The sequence below is a fragment of the Sarcophilus harrisii genome, chromosome 2 (assembly GCF_902635505.1).
Source record: "Sarcophilus harrisii chromosome 2, mSarHar1.11, whole genome shotgun sequence".
NCBI classification, from domain to species: Eukaryota; Metazoa; Chordata; class Mammalia; order Dasyuromorphia; family Dasyuridae; genus Sarcophilus; species Sarcophilus harrisii.
Genome location: NC_045427.1, coordinates 633,957,099 through 633,977,071, shown reverse-complemented (window position 1 = coordinate 633,977,071; position 19,973 = coordinate 633,957,099). Strand labels below are relative to the sequence as shown.

The 19,973-nt window shown below is 36.9% G+C and overlaps 1 protein-coding gene and 1 non-coding gene across 3 annotated transcripts in view; both read left to right on the top strand.

The window, feature by feature from the left end:
• The window catches only part of CCAR1 (cell division cycle and apoptosis regulator 1), a 50,069-nt gene extending 30,667 nt beyond the window's left edge, over positions 1–19,402 (top strand). For both annotated transcript variants that reach the window (XM_031956867.1, XM_003755021.4), the window contains exons 11-25: positions 779–1,004; positions 1,568–1,681; positions 2,185–2,351; positions 3,105–3,315; positions 4,152–4,235; positions 8,308–8,493; positions 9,997–10,188; positions 12,144–12,383; positions 12,679–12,787; positions 13,993–14,075; positions 14,594–14,740; positions 15,018–15,138; positions 15,457–15,642; positions 16,235–16,440; positions 18,003–19,402. In XM_031956867.1, the coding sequence (XP_031812727.1) occupies positions 779–1,004; positions 1,568–1,681; positions 2,185–2,351; positions 3,105–3,315; positions 4,152–4,235; positions 8,308–8,493; positions 9,997–10,188; positions 12,144–12,383; positions 12,679–12,787; positions 13,993–14,075; positions 14,594–14,740; positions 15,018–15,138; positions 15,457–15,642; positions 16,235–16,440; positions 18,003–18,062 (2,332 nt within the window). In that variant the 3' untranslated portion in view covers positions 18,063–19,402. The remainder of the gene's footprint in view (positions 1–778; positions 1,005–1,567; positions 1,682–2,184; positions 2,352–3,104; positions 3,316–4,151; positions 4,236–8,307; positions 8,494–9,996; positions 10,189–12,143; positions 12,384–12,678; positions 12,788–13,992; positions 14,076–14,593; positions 14,741–15,017; positions 15,139–15,456; positions 15,643–16,234; positions 16,441–18,002) is intronic.
• Positions 1,969–2,034, top strand: LOC111721071. Its single transcript, XR_002770441.1, has one exon. It is a non-coding gene; the product is annotated as a small nucleolar RNA SNORD98 (small nucleolar RNA).
• Positions 19,403–19,973: the final 571 nt, after the last annotated feature.

The window sequence follows — 19,973 nt, the reverse complement described above, 5'->3', positions numbered from 1 at the left end:
CTAAACTAATTTTTGTTGCTAGATAGAGTTCAGTTGTGACAGGACTTTTATTGGTCTGTGATAGGGGTGCAAAAACAAAAGACATTGATAAGCCTTAAATATTTATATTAAATTGATAGGCCTGCTACTCTTGCCCTTAGTTCTACATTTTTTTCTTCACCATAAAATGCATTTCTTCTTTTTATGCTTATATAATGTATAAATTTATATAATATAAATGTATCATTTTTTGAGAATTCACTGCAGACTAAAGCTGAATTTGATTATGTAGTAATCTGCTTGAGGCATTCAGGAATTGAGCACTTTTCTTATTCACCTTGCTCATCTGCTTTCAAAGTCTATAGTATAGAAAATAGCTGTTTCTCAGATCAGTTTAGAACCCCCACTTAAGAGCTGGATCTCCAACTTTGTCTAGAAGAGGGATTTTAATTAATGACTTTGGTTTCAAAGGGATTTCCTCCATGTAAAAAAGGCAATGAAGGAATTGCTGAGAAAGCAGTAAGTGTCATTTGTCAAAATAGGTGATTTTTTTTACACCAACTTATTTCTCAATAAATCCAATTTTTCCTCTTCTTAGAAAATGCCTTTTTTATCTTCTCCTTTTGGAAAGTGTAACTATTATTAAACTTTAAAGATGATTTCAGTCTGTTACTGTTACTGTTATGTAACCATGTAGATTTAACTGTCCTGGGGTAAACATTTAATTTCCATATTATGTGACTATGTGATGTCCATGCTAAACTTGCTACTTTATTCATCATTTGTTTCTGTTTTGCAGCCCTAGTTGTGACATGATGGAACTAAGACGTCGTTATCAGAATCTGTACATCCCTAGTGACTTTTTTGATGCTCAGTTTATGTGGGTCGATGCTTTTCCTTTGTCAAGACCATTCCAGCTGGGAAATTACTGTAATTTCTACGTCATGCACAGAGAGGTAGATCCTTTGGAGAAAAATGTGGCTATACTTGACCCGCCTGATGCCGATCACTTGTATAGTGCCAAGGTTTGTATTCCATCTGGGACTTGACAGTTATTTGGATCAGAAAGGAAAAGAGATGATGGTTTTTAAGTAGCCTCTCTTTGCCCTTCGTCCTTCTACTCTCAAATTGGGGAGGCGATTGCTTGTCCCTTATGTAGTTTGGAGGCATCTGAAGATGAAAGGAATGGTATCAGTTATGACATCATGACGCGCCTAGAAGAAAGAAAGGCGCTACTGGGTCTCTGCCTTCAGGGGCCTAGAAATGAGGGCGCCCACCGCATGGCCAGTAGTCTTCAGGGGGAGCACTTGGGACACTGCTTACTACACATGGCTTTGTAATATTTTCAAAACACTATTAATAGCATCCCTCGAAAAAAAAGATGAAACCAATACAGATGTCAGGTATTTATGATTCACTACCACTGCTGTAGCCTCGTGCTCTGGGGGTACCTTTGTATAGTGGAGTTCAGAATACAAATTTGCATATCTAAAAGGTGAGGAGGGTGTATATAGTTTTGCCACTTTCATTTTCTTCTTTACCACTTTAGACTATTTTGACAGGATTGAATTATTTGACTATGTAATAGGTAATGCTGATGGCTAGCCCTAGTATGGAAGACTTATATCACAAATCATGCGCTCTTGCTGAAGATCCGCAAGAACTTCGAGATGGATTCCAACATCCTGCTAGACTTGTTAAGGTAAAATGGCTATCCATTGAAAGGGGGTTTGTTTTTGTTTAATTACAATTTCCTGTATGTTAAAAGGAAAACGGGTTTTAATTTTGGGAAATTCATAATTTATGTAGCATCCTGGTGTCATGTTGTTTGTAGAATATGAAGATGTTGGTACATAGGGTTCTGTGCTGAATGTCGCCCCATGTTGACAGTGGTAATGAAATGGAGTGTATTTTCACATCATTAGAGTTCAACTTTTGAGTTTGTGGTTGAAAATAAATCAGGTTATGAGGAAATGTTTTTGCAAGGATGAGTTGTGATGAGTAAAATCCTATTCCATTGCTGAAATACAGTGTGGAACATGATGACCTGAGCTCTTCCTTGGCCAGTAGGCCCATCAGGGATAATGAAGTGGACTTTGTGAAGGGGGTGTGTGCACGTTTTCTTTTCAGGCTCTTGCATCATCTGACATTTGAAGCACACACAATATAACAAAACATTTAATCCATTCTTTGTCTTTGACTTAGTTTTTAGTGGGCATGAAAGGCAAGGATGAGGCCATGGCTATTGGAGGCCACTGGTCTCCTTCACTGGATGGACCAGACCCAGAGAAAGATCCCTCTGTGTTGATAAAGACTGCTATTCGTTGTTGTAAGGCTCTGACAGGCATTGATTTAAGTGTGTGCACTCAATGGTAAGTACCAATCTTCTCCATATGACTGGCATGAATAGAAATGTGCTAATAGCTTATTTAGATGTGTCTGTCAACCAGCCTTTTTCCCCCCCATCTCATTCAGCAAGCTTTGGTGATGCAGGTAAACTACTCAAAAGGAAAGTCCCATTTGTAGCAAGAACTTGTTTGGTGCCAAAAGTGTTCAGAACTGACTTAAGGACTAATCACAATGAATTGCAAACTGAACTGTGTTTTGTTATGCCGTACTTCTGCAGGGAATGTATGTTGGAAATGTTTTTCATTTCATGCGTAGCTGGAGAAGACCGACAAGAGAGAACTTCTTTCATTATAATTCTTTTGTCATAAAGTAAACGCTGTAGTTGCTGACTCACTGCCCAGCCATATTTTCTCTTGAGGCTAATTTGTCTTGTGCGTCTTGTACTACTGTTCAGACCTGATTTGAAAAAGCTCTCACTTCCCACACACACTTGATTTTGTGCGCCTTCTTCGAGGGTGCCTGGGAGTGTGGGGTGACTAATCGAGCGCGCACCCTGGGGCTGCGCCACTTGCTGTGAGCGTGCTCTGCTCCACCGAAGGGAGCCAAGCTGGACAAGCGCACCAAAGAGCAACTATGGCTTCTGTAATTTTTTTTTCTTTAGACCAGCCTGAGGTTCTGGCAGCAAAAGTTCTTTACTTGATGTGCTACAAGTGAACTAGGGTCTTTAAAGTGTATTTTAGAATTTTTTTTCCAACATGCTTCTTCCCTTGCAACAGGTACCGTTTTGCAGAGATTCGCTACCATCGCCCTGAGGAGACCCACAAGGGGCGTACAGTTCCAGCTCATGTGGAGACAGTGGTTTTATTTTTCCCGGATGTTTGGCATTGCCTTCCCACCCGCTCAGAGTGGGAAACCCTCTCCCGAGGATACAAGCAGCAGCTGGCCGAGAAGCTACAGGGTGAACGCAAGGAGGCTGATGGAGAACAGGCACTGAACGCTAATCCCTTTTTCTATTTCCGCTTCTCACAGGCACAGGAACACAGGCACAAATGCACATCACATGCTACACGATAAACACACATGGAGGAACATAACTGGTAACAGCGACTGGCAATCCAGCTTTCAGCAGAGTAGTTGTACGTTCCGTTCTCTTTAAAAACAAAAAACCAAAACCAAAACCAATTCGTCAATTATGCTAACTTAATGAATGCTGAGACCACAGAGGAAAGTAAATTGTGCTTAAATTGCACAAAGCTTTGTTTTCATCATAGGTCTAGTTGCTGGAATCTGGGACCAGTTGTTGAGCGAGATTCAGTATTAAGCCATTTTAAACATTTTGCCATTTTCTAAAATTATAAAAAATTTTCTTTTTCACGGTCATCAGTTCTAATCATGGATATTTGAAATTGGACAACCACAAGTCTGAGAGCTTTGAAATTTCAGGCTATGTGGCAACGTCTTTGGTACATTTTAAAGGTCTGACTAAATCAAGATTAACTCTGGGTGGCTTGAAAATTGGGGCAAGATCACACACTGTGTGGTTAGTGGAGACCATCAGTGTCTGTGCATCCCTGATATCCTTTGTGTTGTAATTTATCACCCTTTTGTGTTTCACAGATCTGGCTTTGATTGGCTGATGAGTGTCTTTGTGATCAGTTAAAGTGGTAGAATGTATGTACGTGGACTTGCCTAAACAATAACTTTAGGAGAAGACAATCTGAAACACTTGTGACCTTGCACAGATCAGCAACAGAATATTAAGAATAAATTAATATCCTTTTAAGGCTTCAGAATAATAATTATATTCTAACTTTGTATGTCAGGATGAAGAAGAGAAGGATGATGGTGAGGCGAAAGAAATCTCCACACCCACCCATTGGTCTAAACTTGATCCAAAGACAATGAAGGTAACTTTCTGAAGGTGGTACTTGGCTTCGATCTTGGCCCTTCGGGGCATTCAGGAAACTTTGGGAAACTTTACTCATAGGATAATTTCTGGAAGGAAGGTCACTTAAGAAGAAAGCCATGGTGGAAGTTTACAAGAAAAGGCAGTTTAGTAGTTATTTAATATTCTGTTATGTGCAAAATATTCTGTTAGATATTTGGAGTGATACTAGGACTAGTAAGAAGGGCATGCAGCAGGTAACTATAATACCAAATTAAAAATGTAAAGCAAGAGACATAGGACTTTGAGATGTAAACTTGGATACAAATTAAGCAAAAGTTGATCATGTGGTTGTCATGTTATTGGTCTTTAAATTATATATAATATATATTTTTTTAAAACAATTTTGTCCAGTTAAAGTTAAATTTTTGTTTATCTTTTTAAATTGTCCTGCCCGTTTCAAAAAAAAAAAAGTTCTTTCTGTGTATGGGCCTTAAATTAGCTTTCTGTGTAAGCTACCATTAATTTGTGTTTTGAGAACAAAACTTTTTCAAAAGATATCTTCTTTTCCCCCAAAGTTAATTCGCTTCAAGGGAGTCACGAGTTTTAAATGAAATTAGAAGTAAAAGTACAAGGATCAGGAAACCTCAGTAGGAGGAAAAGCTTGGCTGTCTTGTAGAAAGTATAGGGCTCTATCACTGATGTTTTGGCATCTCTCATTCCCCACTTCTCAGCTTTCATCACACCTCTTGCCTCAGCCCAGTTCATACTTGTGATATTGGGTGCTGTTGGTCTTCAACTATGGAAAGAAGCTCTCCTAGAAGACCAAGGGCTGTACCCGAGTGAGGGGACAAATAAGCACTAACTCTTGCAGCTTTAGCAATGGTATTATTGCATTACAGTCAGTTTTGGTATTTTGTGACTGAAACATTTGTGAAGGTCCATAAATAATGGTACAAATTTTAATAATGTGATCGCTGTGATTTGTTTTTTGTTTTTATTTTTTAGGATATTGGAATTAAATAAACTTTAAAATACCTTCATAAAAACATTTTGTTTTAGAGCTTGAAGGGATCCTAGCTCATGTTAGCCAATGTAGTCATTCTACTTAATGATGAAATTTAGAACCGTAAAGATGAGGTTTTATGCAAAAGAATAGAAGAGACAAATCTGAAATTGGCTTCGGACTTCTAATTTTTTTGAGAGAATCTTTGGTCTTGGGGGATGAGGGGTGAAACTCCTAGACACCATCTAATAAATTGTCCTTGAAATTTCTTTTGGATCTTAAACACCATAAATTTTTTCTACATTCTTTCCAGGCAAATAATATGAGGTGCTTTGCACAGATCACAGAAATAGGAACAAAGAAATAACCAAATGAGAATTAAACAATACAAAAAGGAGAAAAACTTGAAAATCTTTAGTTAGCTGGCATGATATCTCTTATCAGGGTCTGTCACTTTCTCCCCAACATTGTGCCAGTTAGTGGTCGTAGTAATGAAGTGACACTACCAACTTCTGCAGATTAAAAAGTCCCAAGGTGTCCCAAGAAGTCTTAACTCTGTTTTAAATCTCAAATATTTTCAAACTACACCAAGACTTGGGACATCCTATGTAAGTGGAAATCTGTCAGTTGCCTATGACAGAGATGCTGATAACATATCTTTCATCAAGTCATTGTTTGTAAAGGGTTCACCATTTGTGCTAGCTACTGAGGTGAGATAGAAAAATACAAAATTTAGTCCTTTCCCTCAAGGAATTTAGTATTGCTGAAGGATGGTAAGGCACGAAAGGTAAAAGTAATACAAATTAGAACATAGTCATGTGTAAGAAGACTCCAGCATGTGAGACAAGATCAGGTAAGGTAACTGATTTCTAGCTGAAGAGATGAGGATGAACTTCAGAGCTGAATCTGGAAGTATGGCGGCCCTGGGAGTGGGTAGAGACTGTAAGCAAAGGACAAAAAGTATACTGTTTGTGAGGCATGTGTGAAGGCAAAGATCTGGTTTGATTATAGCTTAGGGTATGTGAGTAGAGGGATTGATATATAGGGTCATACATTTTTGGGACAAGGAGTTTTTACTTAATGTCATAGGCTGCAGGGAAACACTGAAGATCTTTGAGATGAGCATGGTCATAAAAGAAAAAACAGTATTAGAATAAACATTAAGAATATTAACAGTGGTATGATAAGTGAGTTGGAACAGTGAATATGAATGAATAAATGTATTTAGAATTCTTAAGGGCTGGCATCACAAATACAAAAGCAAAGACAACCCTATACCGTAGGAGCTTACGTTCAATTATGGGGAGATCACACATTGAGAAGTAGTGGCCAGGGATGAGTATTTTGGCTTGGAAAGGTACAGAGAGAGTGAATAGAGAAAGAGGAGGAGAAATCCAGAGTTGATGACAGAGCTGAGTTGACTTTGGGAGAGTTAATGTTTGGGGGCAGTGAAGCACGACTAAGACCAAGCCTAAATGGAGAGGATTACTGAGGTCCCGTGGCAAGACTTCTGGAGATGAAAAATATAAGTTCTTCCTCTAACCTATAGTTGAGATATGGTGAGTCTAGAAGTGGAAAGAGCTTGCAGGAAATTTCTCATAATCCAGGATAGATATGATAAAGGTGGTAGCAGTGAAATTGAGAAGGGAGAAAGGGATATGAGATTCATTGAAGATGTTGATTACATTGTATGGTACCAGGTTGAGGAGATTGTCAAGTATGTTTTACAAGAGTAATGATTTGGGGAGATTGGTACTGCTGTTGTGGGTTAGAAAGATGAGCAGGTTTGGGGGAAGTAATCTTAAGTGAATGGACTTTAAGAGGTACCAAAGATCTTAGAGGTGAAGTGAATTCATTCAAGTCCCACAGAAAAGAACCAAGTCATGAATGTAAGTCTCTTCTCATTTTGTTATACATCCCATTAGGAATTCTGCGCTCCTCGAGTCATCATCTTTCCCATCATGTCTTTTAGTTTATAGAGGGGACTGACTATATGTGATTGTCTTAAAAAACACCACCACTCAATTCTCTTATTGGCTCTGTGATCTCATTCACTTGGAAGCTCTCTACAACTATGGAGAGCCTATACAACTCTTGTCCATGTCCGTAAATTTGCCACTTGGGGTCATCCAGTCTGCTGGAGGCCTAATCACTTTCTTTTGACATCACAAGGGTACACTGGAGCCTCTGGGTAGTCATCATTCCTCTCCATGGAACCAGCCTATCTGCCCTTCCCCACACACATTTCTTTGATCCCATCTTTTACATCTTCTTTGAAGTTCCCCATTGTCCATAAATATTACCAGATGAAACAGATGGACAGTGATTTAAGCATCTAAATTGAATAAGAGCAAGAAAATAAACAAATACCTTGAGGAAATTGCAGATCTCCTCTTAAGGACTCCATTCTTCCCATGGATACCACAGTTCATCTTAAGGCCCACATTATACTGGCAGCAAGATATGGAATACACCAATCTCTGAAGAATTAAAAAATAGCGCAATAGGAGAGACGCCTTGTGTGGGGGAGCAGGCTTCAACGTATAACCGAATGAGGATCTTCGAAGAACAGGAGTTTAATCTCATACCATGTGATTTTTTTTTTTTTTTTTATTTGAAAACTGAAGTGCAACATGTATAGTGAATAGAGAACTACTCTTGGAGCCAGGACAGCATGACCCAAGCTTTTGGGGTGTCCCTGGGCATGTCTTAAGGCTGTGTGGCCATTAGAGACTCTGTGGACCTACAGTGGTAGAGGGACTTTCCTTACCAGTGAAACCACAGGTCTTGTACCATTTTTAAAGAATTTTAGAGGTTTTTTTTTTTTTTTTTTTTTTTTTTTTTTAAAGAAATTGAGGATTCCAGATAATTGAGTTTCAGTTAATCAGCGTTTTATTTTAAGTCAGACTATGCTTTTATTCACTTGTTTCACTATTAAGTTGCTTGGTTTGGTGTTTTGTGTTTGTTTTTGTTTTTGTTTTTGTTTTTTTGTTTTTACTAATCCTGGATCTTTATTGAGTTGGTTCCATATTTTGATTTCATGCTTTTAGACTGTGTTAATTTGTATGCTTAATATATGCTCATTTAGGTAAATGACCTTCGTAAAGAATTAGAAAGCCGAGCTCTTAGTTCTAAAGGATTAAAATCCCAGTTGATAGCCCGCCTGACAAAGCAGCTTAAAGTAGAAGAACAGAAAGAGGAACAGAAGGAGTTGGAGAAATCTGAAAAAGAAGAGGAAGAAGAGGAAGACAGGAAATCTGAGGACGATAAAGAGGTATGGCCATGGTGCAAAGTGTTGGGGTCTAGCGTGTTTGTGTCAGTCCATTCATTGGGCACTCCAAGAGGATTGTATATTTCTGCATTTGTTCCTAATCCTTACAGTTTCTTGGTGGCAGTAGAGAATTGTCACTGCTCTCACAAGGGTATCTCTTGGTAGCCATTCTTGCGGTTACAAACCTCCCCACATAGCTCGATGCTGGGCCTGAAATAGTCACTGAGTCTTTGCTTGAGTGAGAAGCAGCAGGGCTTGGGCTGTGCTTGCAGAACCAGGGGCTTCTAGGCCATGATCTTTCAAGGGAGGATTTGTAGAATTTAGGGGTAGAAAGCTAATCATGGAGAGCTTCTGCCCCTCCCCCCCCAACCACAACCCTCTCTCAGGAAGCAGATCCTATTCCAGGCTTCATTGTCTTAGATTGTACTGAAATAATGAGATTAGATTAGTGTTCATGAACTTCCAGTGTGGTCAGGCTCTCTCGGCCTCAGTGACTTTAACTTCAAAAGCATCACCTTTTCAATAAACATGGCAAGGCAGTTGAACTCTCTTTTGAAAGGATAACTATACAAATGCAGACTTTTGGGGAAATAATTTTTGGTTGGTTTCTGTTATCTTGAATTTGTGATTTAGGCCATACCACATTCCTGCTCAAGAAGTTTCAGTAATTCCCTATTGCCTCTAGAATGCAGCACAAATTCCTCTGTTTAGTCTTTGAAGCCTTCCCTTCCCCATCACACTCCAGCCTCCATTTCCAGACAGTCCTCATTCCTCTCCCTTCACACATTCTGTGGTCAACTTAACCATCCGACATGTCTCTCCCATCTGCCATCTTCTGCTTTGGCACAGGCTGTCTCCTGGCCCTGGCACACTTTCCTCTTCAGCTCTCTGTCCTCTCCAAAGTTCAGTTCATCCTCCTACTTTCCCTCCAACTGCTAGTTTCTTGTGTTCTCTCTTCCTTCTTAAAATTGACTTTAAATCTCTTGATTCTTCTGTATCTATGCATGTTGTTTCTCAATACAGAATAAGCTCCTTGAGGGGAAGGACTATTTAGTTTTTCCTTTGTATCCTTAGCACAGCATAGAGTATCTGCCACATAATCACTGATTGATAGCTTGGTTTGCTCTGATGCACGTGGTTCACAACAGTTTTTCCCATGTCTTTGGGAAGTAAGATTAAACCAAAACACCAGCAGAAAGAGTGAAACTGAAATAAATGGGGAAAGCTAGAAGCTGGCTGATTTTGTGAAGAGAAGCATAGGAGAACTGTGATAATTGGGATCTTTTGTTAGCCTCTTTTGTGAGTTTGTTTCCCTTATTAAACTGTTGGTTTGGTCACATCATAAGAAAATTACATTTTGTCTTTGGGGGTCATCTGGCTCATGAATTTTTCTTCCTCCTAAAAGACTAACTTTTTTGGTAATGCTCATTTCGATCCATAATTGCATGTTTAACTTTTAAAAATAAAATAGATTTATAAACACAGTTTGAAATTTGAAACATGTAGGAAGAAGAAAGGAAACGCCAGGAAGAAATGGAGCGTCAGCGCCGTGAAAGGCGATACATTTTACCCGATGAGCCAGCCATCATTGTACACCCTAACTGGGCTGCAAAGAGTGGCAAGTTTGACTGTAGCATCATGTCTCTGAGTGTACTTTTGGACTACAGATTAGAAGATAACAAAGAGCATTCATTCGAGGTAATTTTACTTTGATCTTATCCTTTTTTAAACTGACATAGGTTATTTAATAAGTCCGGGAGGAAACAAAAAGCTTTATTATTGCTTTGCACACAGAACTTTTCATACTAACCAGTTGGCTTTATTAGCTCTTTTCTATCCGGTATTTCTTTATACTATCCTATATTCTTTGTCTTTCTAAAACAACTTAGCAGCATCAAGTTTCTGTTTTTACTAATGAAGTACCAGAGCTGAAGAATTATAAGGTATATGATTTAGCTTATAAAACTTTTTAATATTGGGTGTCTTGCATTTAACCATATGTTAAAAGGTTTATATATCCTTTTAAAAAAAAATAAAATTAGAATGTTATTCCTTAATTACAACAAAATGAAAAAACATTCTCAGATTTCTTGGCATAAGTACTGTACTGTAAGTTAGTGGTATCAATCTCAAATAGAAGTATTTGTGTCCACAGGCCACATATTGATTTTTAGAAAACCAAAAAATTAGCATTGTTTGTATTGTATTATATCTTTATTTTGTTAAATATTTCTAATTACATTTTAATCTGGTTTGGGTTGCACCACCAGCATCTCAACTCCTAAGTGCTAAGACACTGCAGTTTTATATTTTGGATTTATGGAATAGCGGTCAAAATTCTGTGGTTATCCATCATTTGGTCATAATCAGCTCCAAACAGAAGGTTTAATTGTATGAGATCTCTTTCATAATGCATGCTTGCTAGTGTTTGATGCATGATAAAAATCTTGAACCTCCACGCAGAATGGAGAACATTAAGTAAAATAAACTTGTTTTCCTAATATAAGAGTTCTTCAAAGAGAAGAAAGAATCAGAGTAAGAGAATATCAGTTTTGTTCTAGGGTATCAATAATTATTTTCTTAATAGCCTATGTTATCACAAATGTCCAAAAGACCTTTTGCTAGAAGTTGTTAACAGGATTAAAGATGAATGCATTCCTATAGCAGAGTAGGAAACATCTTTGTGGCTGTGGGCAAGTCATTTGCCTTATGGATATCAATCTCTAAGATTTCTTCTACTCTTGATTCCTATGACCCTGTAAATTTATTTCTGATAGAAAAAATAAAGAAGATACTTCCAGTCTCTTCTACATTTCCCCTTGGACACCAGCTCCCAATTTTGAGGGTTTTTATAAGTTTTATAAGCCCTTAAATACCATTACTGGTGTAGACAAATCACTCCAATTAAGAATGGGCATGTAGCTCCAAAAGATTAGCTATAAATAGCATCATCTTGGTCATTTTAATATTAAACATACTGCATTTCTTTTCTTATTAAATGCTTTATCATTGAAGAGAAACTACATTAATCCATTTCTCCAGATACATGTACTGCTATCTATCATGCTTAACCTTTCTTTTTTTGTAGTAAATGCTGGTTTCTGTTCATGTAAATAAGGTATGTGTGGCATGGTCTGGTTCATAGTTGTAGTTAATGAAGTTAGAATATATGTTCTCCCTTTAGGTTAACTGTTGCATTAGATTTTCATTTTTATTTTATTAAATTTCCTGTTATGTAAGGATAAATATTCTGACTAGTAAAATGTTGGTTGAGTTCCATGTCTGTAACTAAATGACCAGTTTTCAAATAATTAAAAAAATCTTTGAATAATGTTTGAATTCTTCAAACGAATTGTATAATGAAATATACTTCATTTAAAATTGCATTAAACGTAATCTATGATTTAAAACACATCAAGATTTTACAAAACCATAAAGTCATTATGAATAGCAACTGTCATTGTAATCTAAATGTTGAAAAGGACTAGGTTATGAAGATTTATTTTCAATAAGACTTTTGGTAAAACCAGTTATAACTATGCTGAAAACTTAAAGTTATTCTTTTTCTGGTTAACAGAATTTTCTTTGTTTTAATGTCAAAAGATGATGACTGTTTAAAAGATTTTTTCTTTATTTTTTACATCTTCATATAGGTTTCATTATTTGCAGAACTCTTCAATGAAATGCTTCAAAGAGACTTTGGTGTCCGGATATATAAATCATTAATATCCCTTCCGGAAAAAGAGGATAAGAAAGAAAAGGATAAGAAAAGCAAAAAAGAAGAGAGAAAAGAGAAAAAGGAAGACAGGGATGATGAAATTGATGAGCCAAAACCAAAAAGAAGAAAATCGGGAGATGACAAAGACAGAAAAGATGACCGAGAAGATAGAAAGGTCTGGCTTTTATTTCTGTGATTAGCAAAACTGCACTTCCTCCTGTCCATCCTCTTTTTCAGGTTTCTGACAGTTTTGTTTTATTTATTTTTTACAATGTAGAAAAGTTCAGAATGTCTTATTAAAAATGTGTTTACTACTGTTCTTTCACTTAACTTTCACTAGTTTTCTTGGTCTCTTTTATGTGTCCCCCAAACTTTATTAGGAAAAGAACACTTTTTTCCCCTAGCAGAATAATGCCTCTTATTAATAAAGCCTTTTTTACCTCTTGTTTAATTTTAAAAACACTTTACAGAAAGAAGATAAAAGGAAAGATGATAAAGATGATGATGAAACTGAAGAAGATAATAACCAAGAAGAATATGACCCACTGGAAGCTGAAGATGCTGAAGATGAGGAGGATGGTATGTTCACTTCTTTATCCCTTTCTAATTAATTCCATTATTTGAAAGAATATTTTCAGCATGCTTTAAAGTTACTTTACTCACAGTCTGTATTTTAGATTTCATTATGTAGGCAAGAATTATGTTCTCGAACTTTTTTTGTTAAATCATATTTTACATATAATTAGTTTGTTCCTTAATCTACGTTGAAAAATTGAGTAGTTTATGGGAAGTTTATCACTAAAATCCTTGCTTCATAGAAAAAAGCTTTCATCTGATTCTATATTCTTCAGATTGCTTAGTTTTTTTTTTCTTTTTGAAATGCTTCAAAGAGACTTTGGTGTCCAGATATTATCCTCCTTAATTGTACTTTGCTTCCTGGAAAGATTAAAAGCGCAAATGATATTTTGAGTAAATGCCTGGTTGTATGGATACCTTTACATAAAATAAACTCCTTCTGCTGACTTTCCCCATTAGAAACACAGCCTGGGTTTCAGAGCTAATGAAGTTAAGCTTCAGGGCAGTTCAATAGACTTCACACAGTATCTTATATTAGAATTAAATAATGAAGTCAACATCAGAATGCAGGGTAGACACCCTTCCTCAAATGTGATTGGGTTCACAGGTTTTAGAGCTGGAAGAAGGTCATCTTGTTAACCCCTCAGGTTATAGGACTAAGAACCAGAGATGTGGTCTATCCTCTGTCCTCTGGCATCAGATCCTAGGGCTTTCCACTGGTGATTTTTATCTCAGTTTTTAAATCATACTTGGGCTTAGAATATTGTGATTTGTCCATAGTTTGAAGTGAGCTTTTAAATTCTGAAATCAGTTTTTGGTTGAACTTGCCATGAGAAATTTCTTGCTTTTGAATCTCTTCATCAGATGGTTTATGTGGATTTAGTAATTTGCTTTGAAACAGTATTATTTCCTCATGCATTTTTAATGCTTTATTTCTCATTCCCCATTGCAAATATGTCTTCCTATTCTTCCTCCTAGTACTGTTAATATGTAAAAGAATCTGTACAATAAGTCTGTCGATGCTATTCCCCCAAAATCATAAATTTATTTCTATATATACTTGATCTTCTTGGAATTGATTGTTGTAATTTAGTAGTTAGAAAATAGAAAAGTCAGTTCTATACTATTAAATATTCCTATTCTTTAAGTTTTTGCTGTGATTGCTTTTACATTTTATTTATTTGGGATTTTTTTGTTGTTTTTAATAGACCGAGATGAGGAAGAGATGAACAAACGGGATGACAAAAGAGAAATTAATCGATATGGCAAAGACAGAGCTTCTAAAGATAAGGTACTTCATAGTGTGTAAAATATTAATTTAAGAAATAGTTTGACTTCTAGGGTTTTTTGCTCTTTTATATCAGCTGTCACTCTAGCAGAACATGTTAACCTGACCTCTGTATACAGCTTTTAATTATTGGCTTCATTTAAAATTTTTTTTACTTAAAAAATCTGCTTTCTCTTGATGTCTTACTTTCCTCCCTGTTAGACCTATGGTTTAAAGTGGTAGCTGTAGACAGACCAGTCAAGAAGTATTACTTACTTGATTGTTTGGTGATACGTGTGGCCAAGCTTAGGGGAGACTAAATAAAGCAGCTCAGAGTCAAGCAACACTAGTTGATTAAAGTTAAGTTGCTTCCCCAACCTGTTATTCCTTTTTTTTGTGTTCTTGAAGCACTGAGGCAGAATTTGGGCATTCTAAAGTATCTCAGACTTTTAAAGAAAAGATTTCCTTGACAACATTCACTTGGTAACATTGCAAGGCAAAGCAAGTACCTACTGCCATCCTCACTTGTCTTTCTTCTTTAGGAAAAAGACAAGACACAGATGATTACAGTTAACAGGGATCTTTTGATGGCATTTGTTTACTTTGATCAAAGCCACTGTGGTTACCTGCTGGAAAAGGATATGGAAGAAATACTGTATACTCTCGGACTTCATCTTTCCCGGGCTCAGGTAATTCTTTTAGAAATCTTTAGCAATAAATATACCAGGCTGATCTTTAAGAATGTTTTTAAAGAACTCCTGTGAACATTTTTACACATTTTTGTACCTGCTCTATATCTTGGAGAACAAAGAAGCCTGACTCTCCTAGCCAATCTTTGACTAACATTTAGTTTGTAGCAAAAAATCATGCAAAGTCATCCCCTTAGCAGATCTTGCCAAAAAAAAGAATTGTGTTCCTTGTAAAGTCATGACAAGATTCCTTTTTTTTTTTTTTTTTAACTAACAGGTTAAGAAACTGCTTAATAAAGTGGTACTCCGAGAATCCTGCTTTTACAGGAAATTAACAGATACCTCAAAAGACGAAGAAAACCATGAAGACTCTGAAACCTTGCAAGAAGATATGCTGGGTAATAAGAGTACAAGAGTTCAAAGTTTAGGTCTGCGGGTGGTGGACTTCATAAAAATTAGACTGATTTTTTTTTTTTTTTATTATTTTCATTTTGCTGGGGCAATTGGAGTTAAGTGACTTGCCCAGGGTCACTCAGCTAGGAAGTGTTAAGTGTCTGAAATCAAATTTGAACTCGGGTCCTTCTAACTTCAGGGCTGGTGCACCAACTAGCTGCCCCTGGACTGATTTTTTTTTTTTTTTAAATTTAATGTTTTGGGGCAAAAGAATGAATAATTTTTCAAAATTTTTAAATTTGTACGTTTTCATTCAAATGTAGGAAACAGATTGCTGCTCCCAACACCTACGGTAAAGCAAGAGTCAAAAGTTGTAGAAGAAAACGTCGGCCTAATAGTGTATAATGGTGCGATGGTGGATGTGGGGAGTCTCTTGCAAAAACTAGAGAAAAGCGAAAAAGTCAGAGCTGAAATAGAGCAGAAGCTCCAGTTACTAGAGGATAAAACAGGTGAGGAAAAAATCCGCGTGTCTCCCTTCCCTCTCTCCTGCCTCAGTCTGGTGTGACCATCATTTTTGTGAGGACCTTGTTGGCAGACTTGGTGCCTGTGCTCAGTGCCTCTGGCCTCTGTGCCAGCTTCTCGTGAAGGGAGGGTTTGTCAGCCTCTGATCCCTTATAATCCAGGAGGCAGTTCTTGTTGCTCTCCAAAAAGAAGGGTTTGCTCTAATCTCTCATATCGCTGCCCCTACTGTCTGACTGGGTGGACGAGTTAGAGGGAGAAATAGACTTAGAAGGCTCCAATCCAACCCATTCATTACAGATGGAGAAACTGAGGCCAAGCGAGTCATTAATTGACTTGTTCAAGGTCATGCCAGTAAAACCTGGGGAAAGGAAGGCCACCAACACTTCTTAAACTTTGACCAGATCCAGTTCTAAGTGCTCACAGTCATGGTCCTGTCCACCTTCCTTTCTCCTTCCTTCCCTACTTAGTGTCCGAGTGCAGCCTCTTTGTGCACTTTTAAAATGAGCGCTTAAGCTTCCTGGTGAAATTACAGGTATTGTGGGGAAAAGTAACCGATCATTTGGAATGCCTTCTTTACAGGTGAGGACGAGAAGACAATTTTACATTTGGAAAATTCTAACAAAAGCCTAACTTGTGAACTCAGAGAAGTCAAAAGGGACCTTAGTCAACTACAGGAAAACTTGAAGACTTCCGAAAATGCAAATTTGCAATTTGAGAACCAGCTAAATAAGACAATCAAAAATTTATCCACAGTTATGGACGAGATTCATACTGTTCTTAAGAAGGTGAGGATTCTTTACTTTTTCCCTGTCTTTAGTTTATTGCAGTTTTTGGACTTTGTTGCATTTTCCCATCCCTCGGTTGGTATATATTTGTTTATATCATGCTGCTCTCTGTGAAAGAACAGTGATGTCCTGGATACTTTTTTTGGATACTCTCATAACATTTCTCTTTCATACAGCATCCAGCAGAAGTGGCCCTCAAATGAATTAATCTTTCCTAAGTGGTGTACTTTAGCTCCTCCCTTCTCCATGTCCCCCCCAGATACATCTTTATTCTTATTTTAATAAACCCAGTATACTGAGCATTTATCATGTGCTCAGTAGTATTAGAAGACAAGAATCATGAAGGTCAATCTTTCTCCTCCTCAATATAATTAGTACTTGGTTAAAAAAATGAGATTTACAAAGAACAATTAAGTGCTAAATTGTATAGTGTGGATGATGCACTGAATATTTCTCATTATTGTGGCACATAAAAACTGCTTGTAAAATTCTCAAGCTCAATTGCCAATTTCTCTCATAACCAAGCAATGAATTATACGCCTATAAATCATCTCTCAATCAGGAAGAAACAAACCACCCAGAGAGAAAGGAAAAACTTGCTACCAGTGGGAGTGGATTGCTATAAGTGGCTTTCTTGTGTTGTTGAGATTCAGAAGGCTGCGTTTTCAGTGCCCGTGGTCTCAGAGCCCCTCAGCTTGAGCACTACTGTGCCCCGCTGGTGAGCCTCCCCTCTCGCTGCATCTTGCAGTCTCGTTTTGGTGGCGCTGAGAGCTGCCAGTCTTAGTGTGCCAACTGTGGCTTCGGCAGCCATCCCCTTCCCAGTGACTGTCTACTCTACCTAACTTGTGTGTGCAGTTCTGGTGTGGAAGAGGTCAGTGGCTAGAGTTTTCATTGGACTCCTTTATCATTATTCAGGCTGGCATGATTGTCATGTTTTCACTAGATTACATGGGCCATGGAAATTGAGCATTCTGTCGCCGTACAAGCACCATCTTGGCCTGAAGTCCCTTCCACTGTCAATTTTAGACACCTGGATGGGCACCTGGAAAAGATTCATATCATACTTTTCTAGTAGTCTCCCATGTTAGTGGAATAATAGCCAACATATTAGTGATGAGTCATTTCCTCTTTATAAAATAATTAGTTCCATTTTGTTATTTGGTGTTCATCAAATCCAGTGCTTTCCTTTGATGTTTCATGTGTTGTTTTTTTTGGGGGGGGGAGGGAGAAGGGAGGGAGTATTTCCAAAATAGATGTTAATTAAAAAAAAAGGAAAGAAAGTTCTCCAGAGTGACCATGTGTATTTTTAAAAATGAATGACTTTCCATATTCAGGTGTTTTTCCTTTATAGTTTTTTTTTTTTTTTTTTTTGAGGCCATTGGGATTAAGTGATTTGGCCAGTCACACAGCTAGGAAGTGTCTGAGGCCAGATTTTAACTCAGGTCCTCCTGACTTCAGGGCTGTCCACTGCGCCAACTAGCTGCCCCTATAGTTTACTTTTTAAAAAATTTATGTAAGACTTCAGTGAAGAAATGCATCTTTTTTTGTTCATTATTTTATAGGATAATATGAAGAATGAAGACAGAGATCAAAAATCCAAAGAGAATGGTGCAAATGTATGATAAAATTTGTTTTTGAGAAGAATGGTGTTACATAATGTAATATATAAATCATGATACCAGAATGTTTGAAAGTGATGCATGTTTGATTTTAGTAGTATAAATATCTGTTAGTTCGAAAGATGTATAAAGTTTTATGAATGTGAGTCTCTGCTTTTGAACATTGCTTGTAATTCATAGCATTCAATTTATTAGACACTCTTTGAGTGAAATAATTTTGCAAAATGTTTTAGGATGAACTTTGTTATAGTTTTAACCCTAATAAAGTTCATCAATTTAATGGACAGTAGCAAGTATTTAATTACCAAATGTCTTTCATAAAAAAAAAAAAATGTCTAGTAAAATCAAAATTTCTTTATTTATAGAATTATCATTATTAGGTTTTTATTTTGAATTCAGTCCATCTTTTAAAAATCCAGTGTAAATCATAAAATAGCATGCTGCATAATTTTGCAAGTTTTTTGGGGAACCCAAAATTTTTTACTTACCACAAAAAGCTTCTTCCTCCTCCTAATCATACCCCTTCTCTCAAACTACTTATTAAAATTTAAGCCCCATCAAATACTCGGAAAGCAATAGTAAGCCGCCATTATTCTTTGGGTAAGTTGGTGGGGTTTACAAGAAAATTAAGTTGAGCCTTATTTGAATGTGTTCATTGTGCTCTATTATCAAGAGTTCTGCTTTCCTTAAGAGCGTTTATAATGTAAAAACACAGTGATTGAAATGTATAGTTCAATTTGAGGCCAGTAGATGTCAGCATAATGCCTTACATGAAAAAAAATTGTAATTTAAATTAAACTCCTTTAATTAGGATTGATTTTTTTAATAGTTTTTCTGTAGTTCCTTGCCATTGCTGGAGTGTTGCTGGATATTTTGGAGTTGATAAGCTCTTAATTGTAAAAAGTAGGTTAAATCTGTTACAAAGCCATGAGAATATTCACCGTCTTAAACAAAAAAGGCCTGTTTTAAGTTTAATACTTAGTGATGCATATTTCCAGAAAAGAAATTTTTTTTAATGAGGTCTTTGGAGTTTTCTTTTTTTTGCTAGAACAACGAATTTTTAGCCTTGATGTCCCAGGTAATTAACTGTGAGAACGCGAGTGCTCTGAAGCGGATCGGCACAGCGGCTCTCACTCAACGAGAGATGGATTCCAATGCCCCAACAGTTCTTTTCCAATCCGTTTTTGTCTGAAGTTGCTGAATGTCGTGTTTGTTTGGGATTCTCTGAAAGACCAGCTCGTGTACAGAAATGTTTCTTTCTCTCTGAGCAGAGATAAATGACATAGAGCGTAGGTGAAAAATGTTCTTCTTTATTTTTTAATTAAAATAATTTTTTAAAAGAAGATGAGCTTTTGACTGAAGAAATTAATGCTATGGTTCTTGATTGTTGTAAGTTTCTGTTTCTACCTCTCTCTTATCCTCTCATCTGTCTGCAAACATTGAATTTCCTGTTTATTTAGGAAATTGTTTTCATCTTGGATCCAGTGAGAAAGGCTGGAAGAAATGTGTCAGGCTTCTAGTTTTTCAAGTAAAATAAAAACCAGAATAAAGCAAGGGAAAATGACGTTTAGACCATCAGATTATTACTCAAAAAAATTTTTGTTTGTTCTTTTTAATAAACTTTCTTAGCTACAGATGGAGGGGGACTAAACAGATAACAATCCCAGATAGAGGCTTAAATGACTTTTTGAATATTTCCTTAATTTTCATGATATCTTTGTGATGATGGCCATTTTACAAAGGTATCCAAATCCTTAGTGAAACTGCAGGGAATTGGGGTCATCTGTCATCAACTAGGCGTGAAGGTATTTTAATCACTGTAGCACAAGCAGTGTTGCTTAGTGTCGACAGAGCTGGCCTCCAGTCAAATAGGCCTGCGTGCTTCTGTCACTGACATATATTAGCCATGTGGAC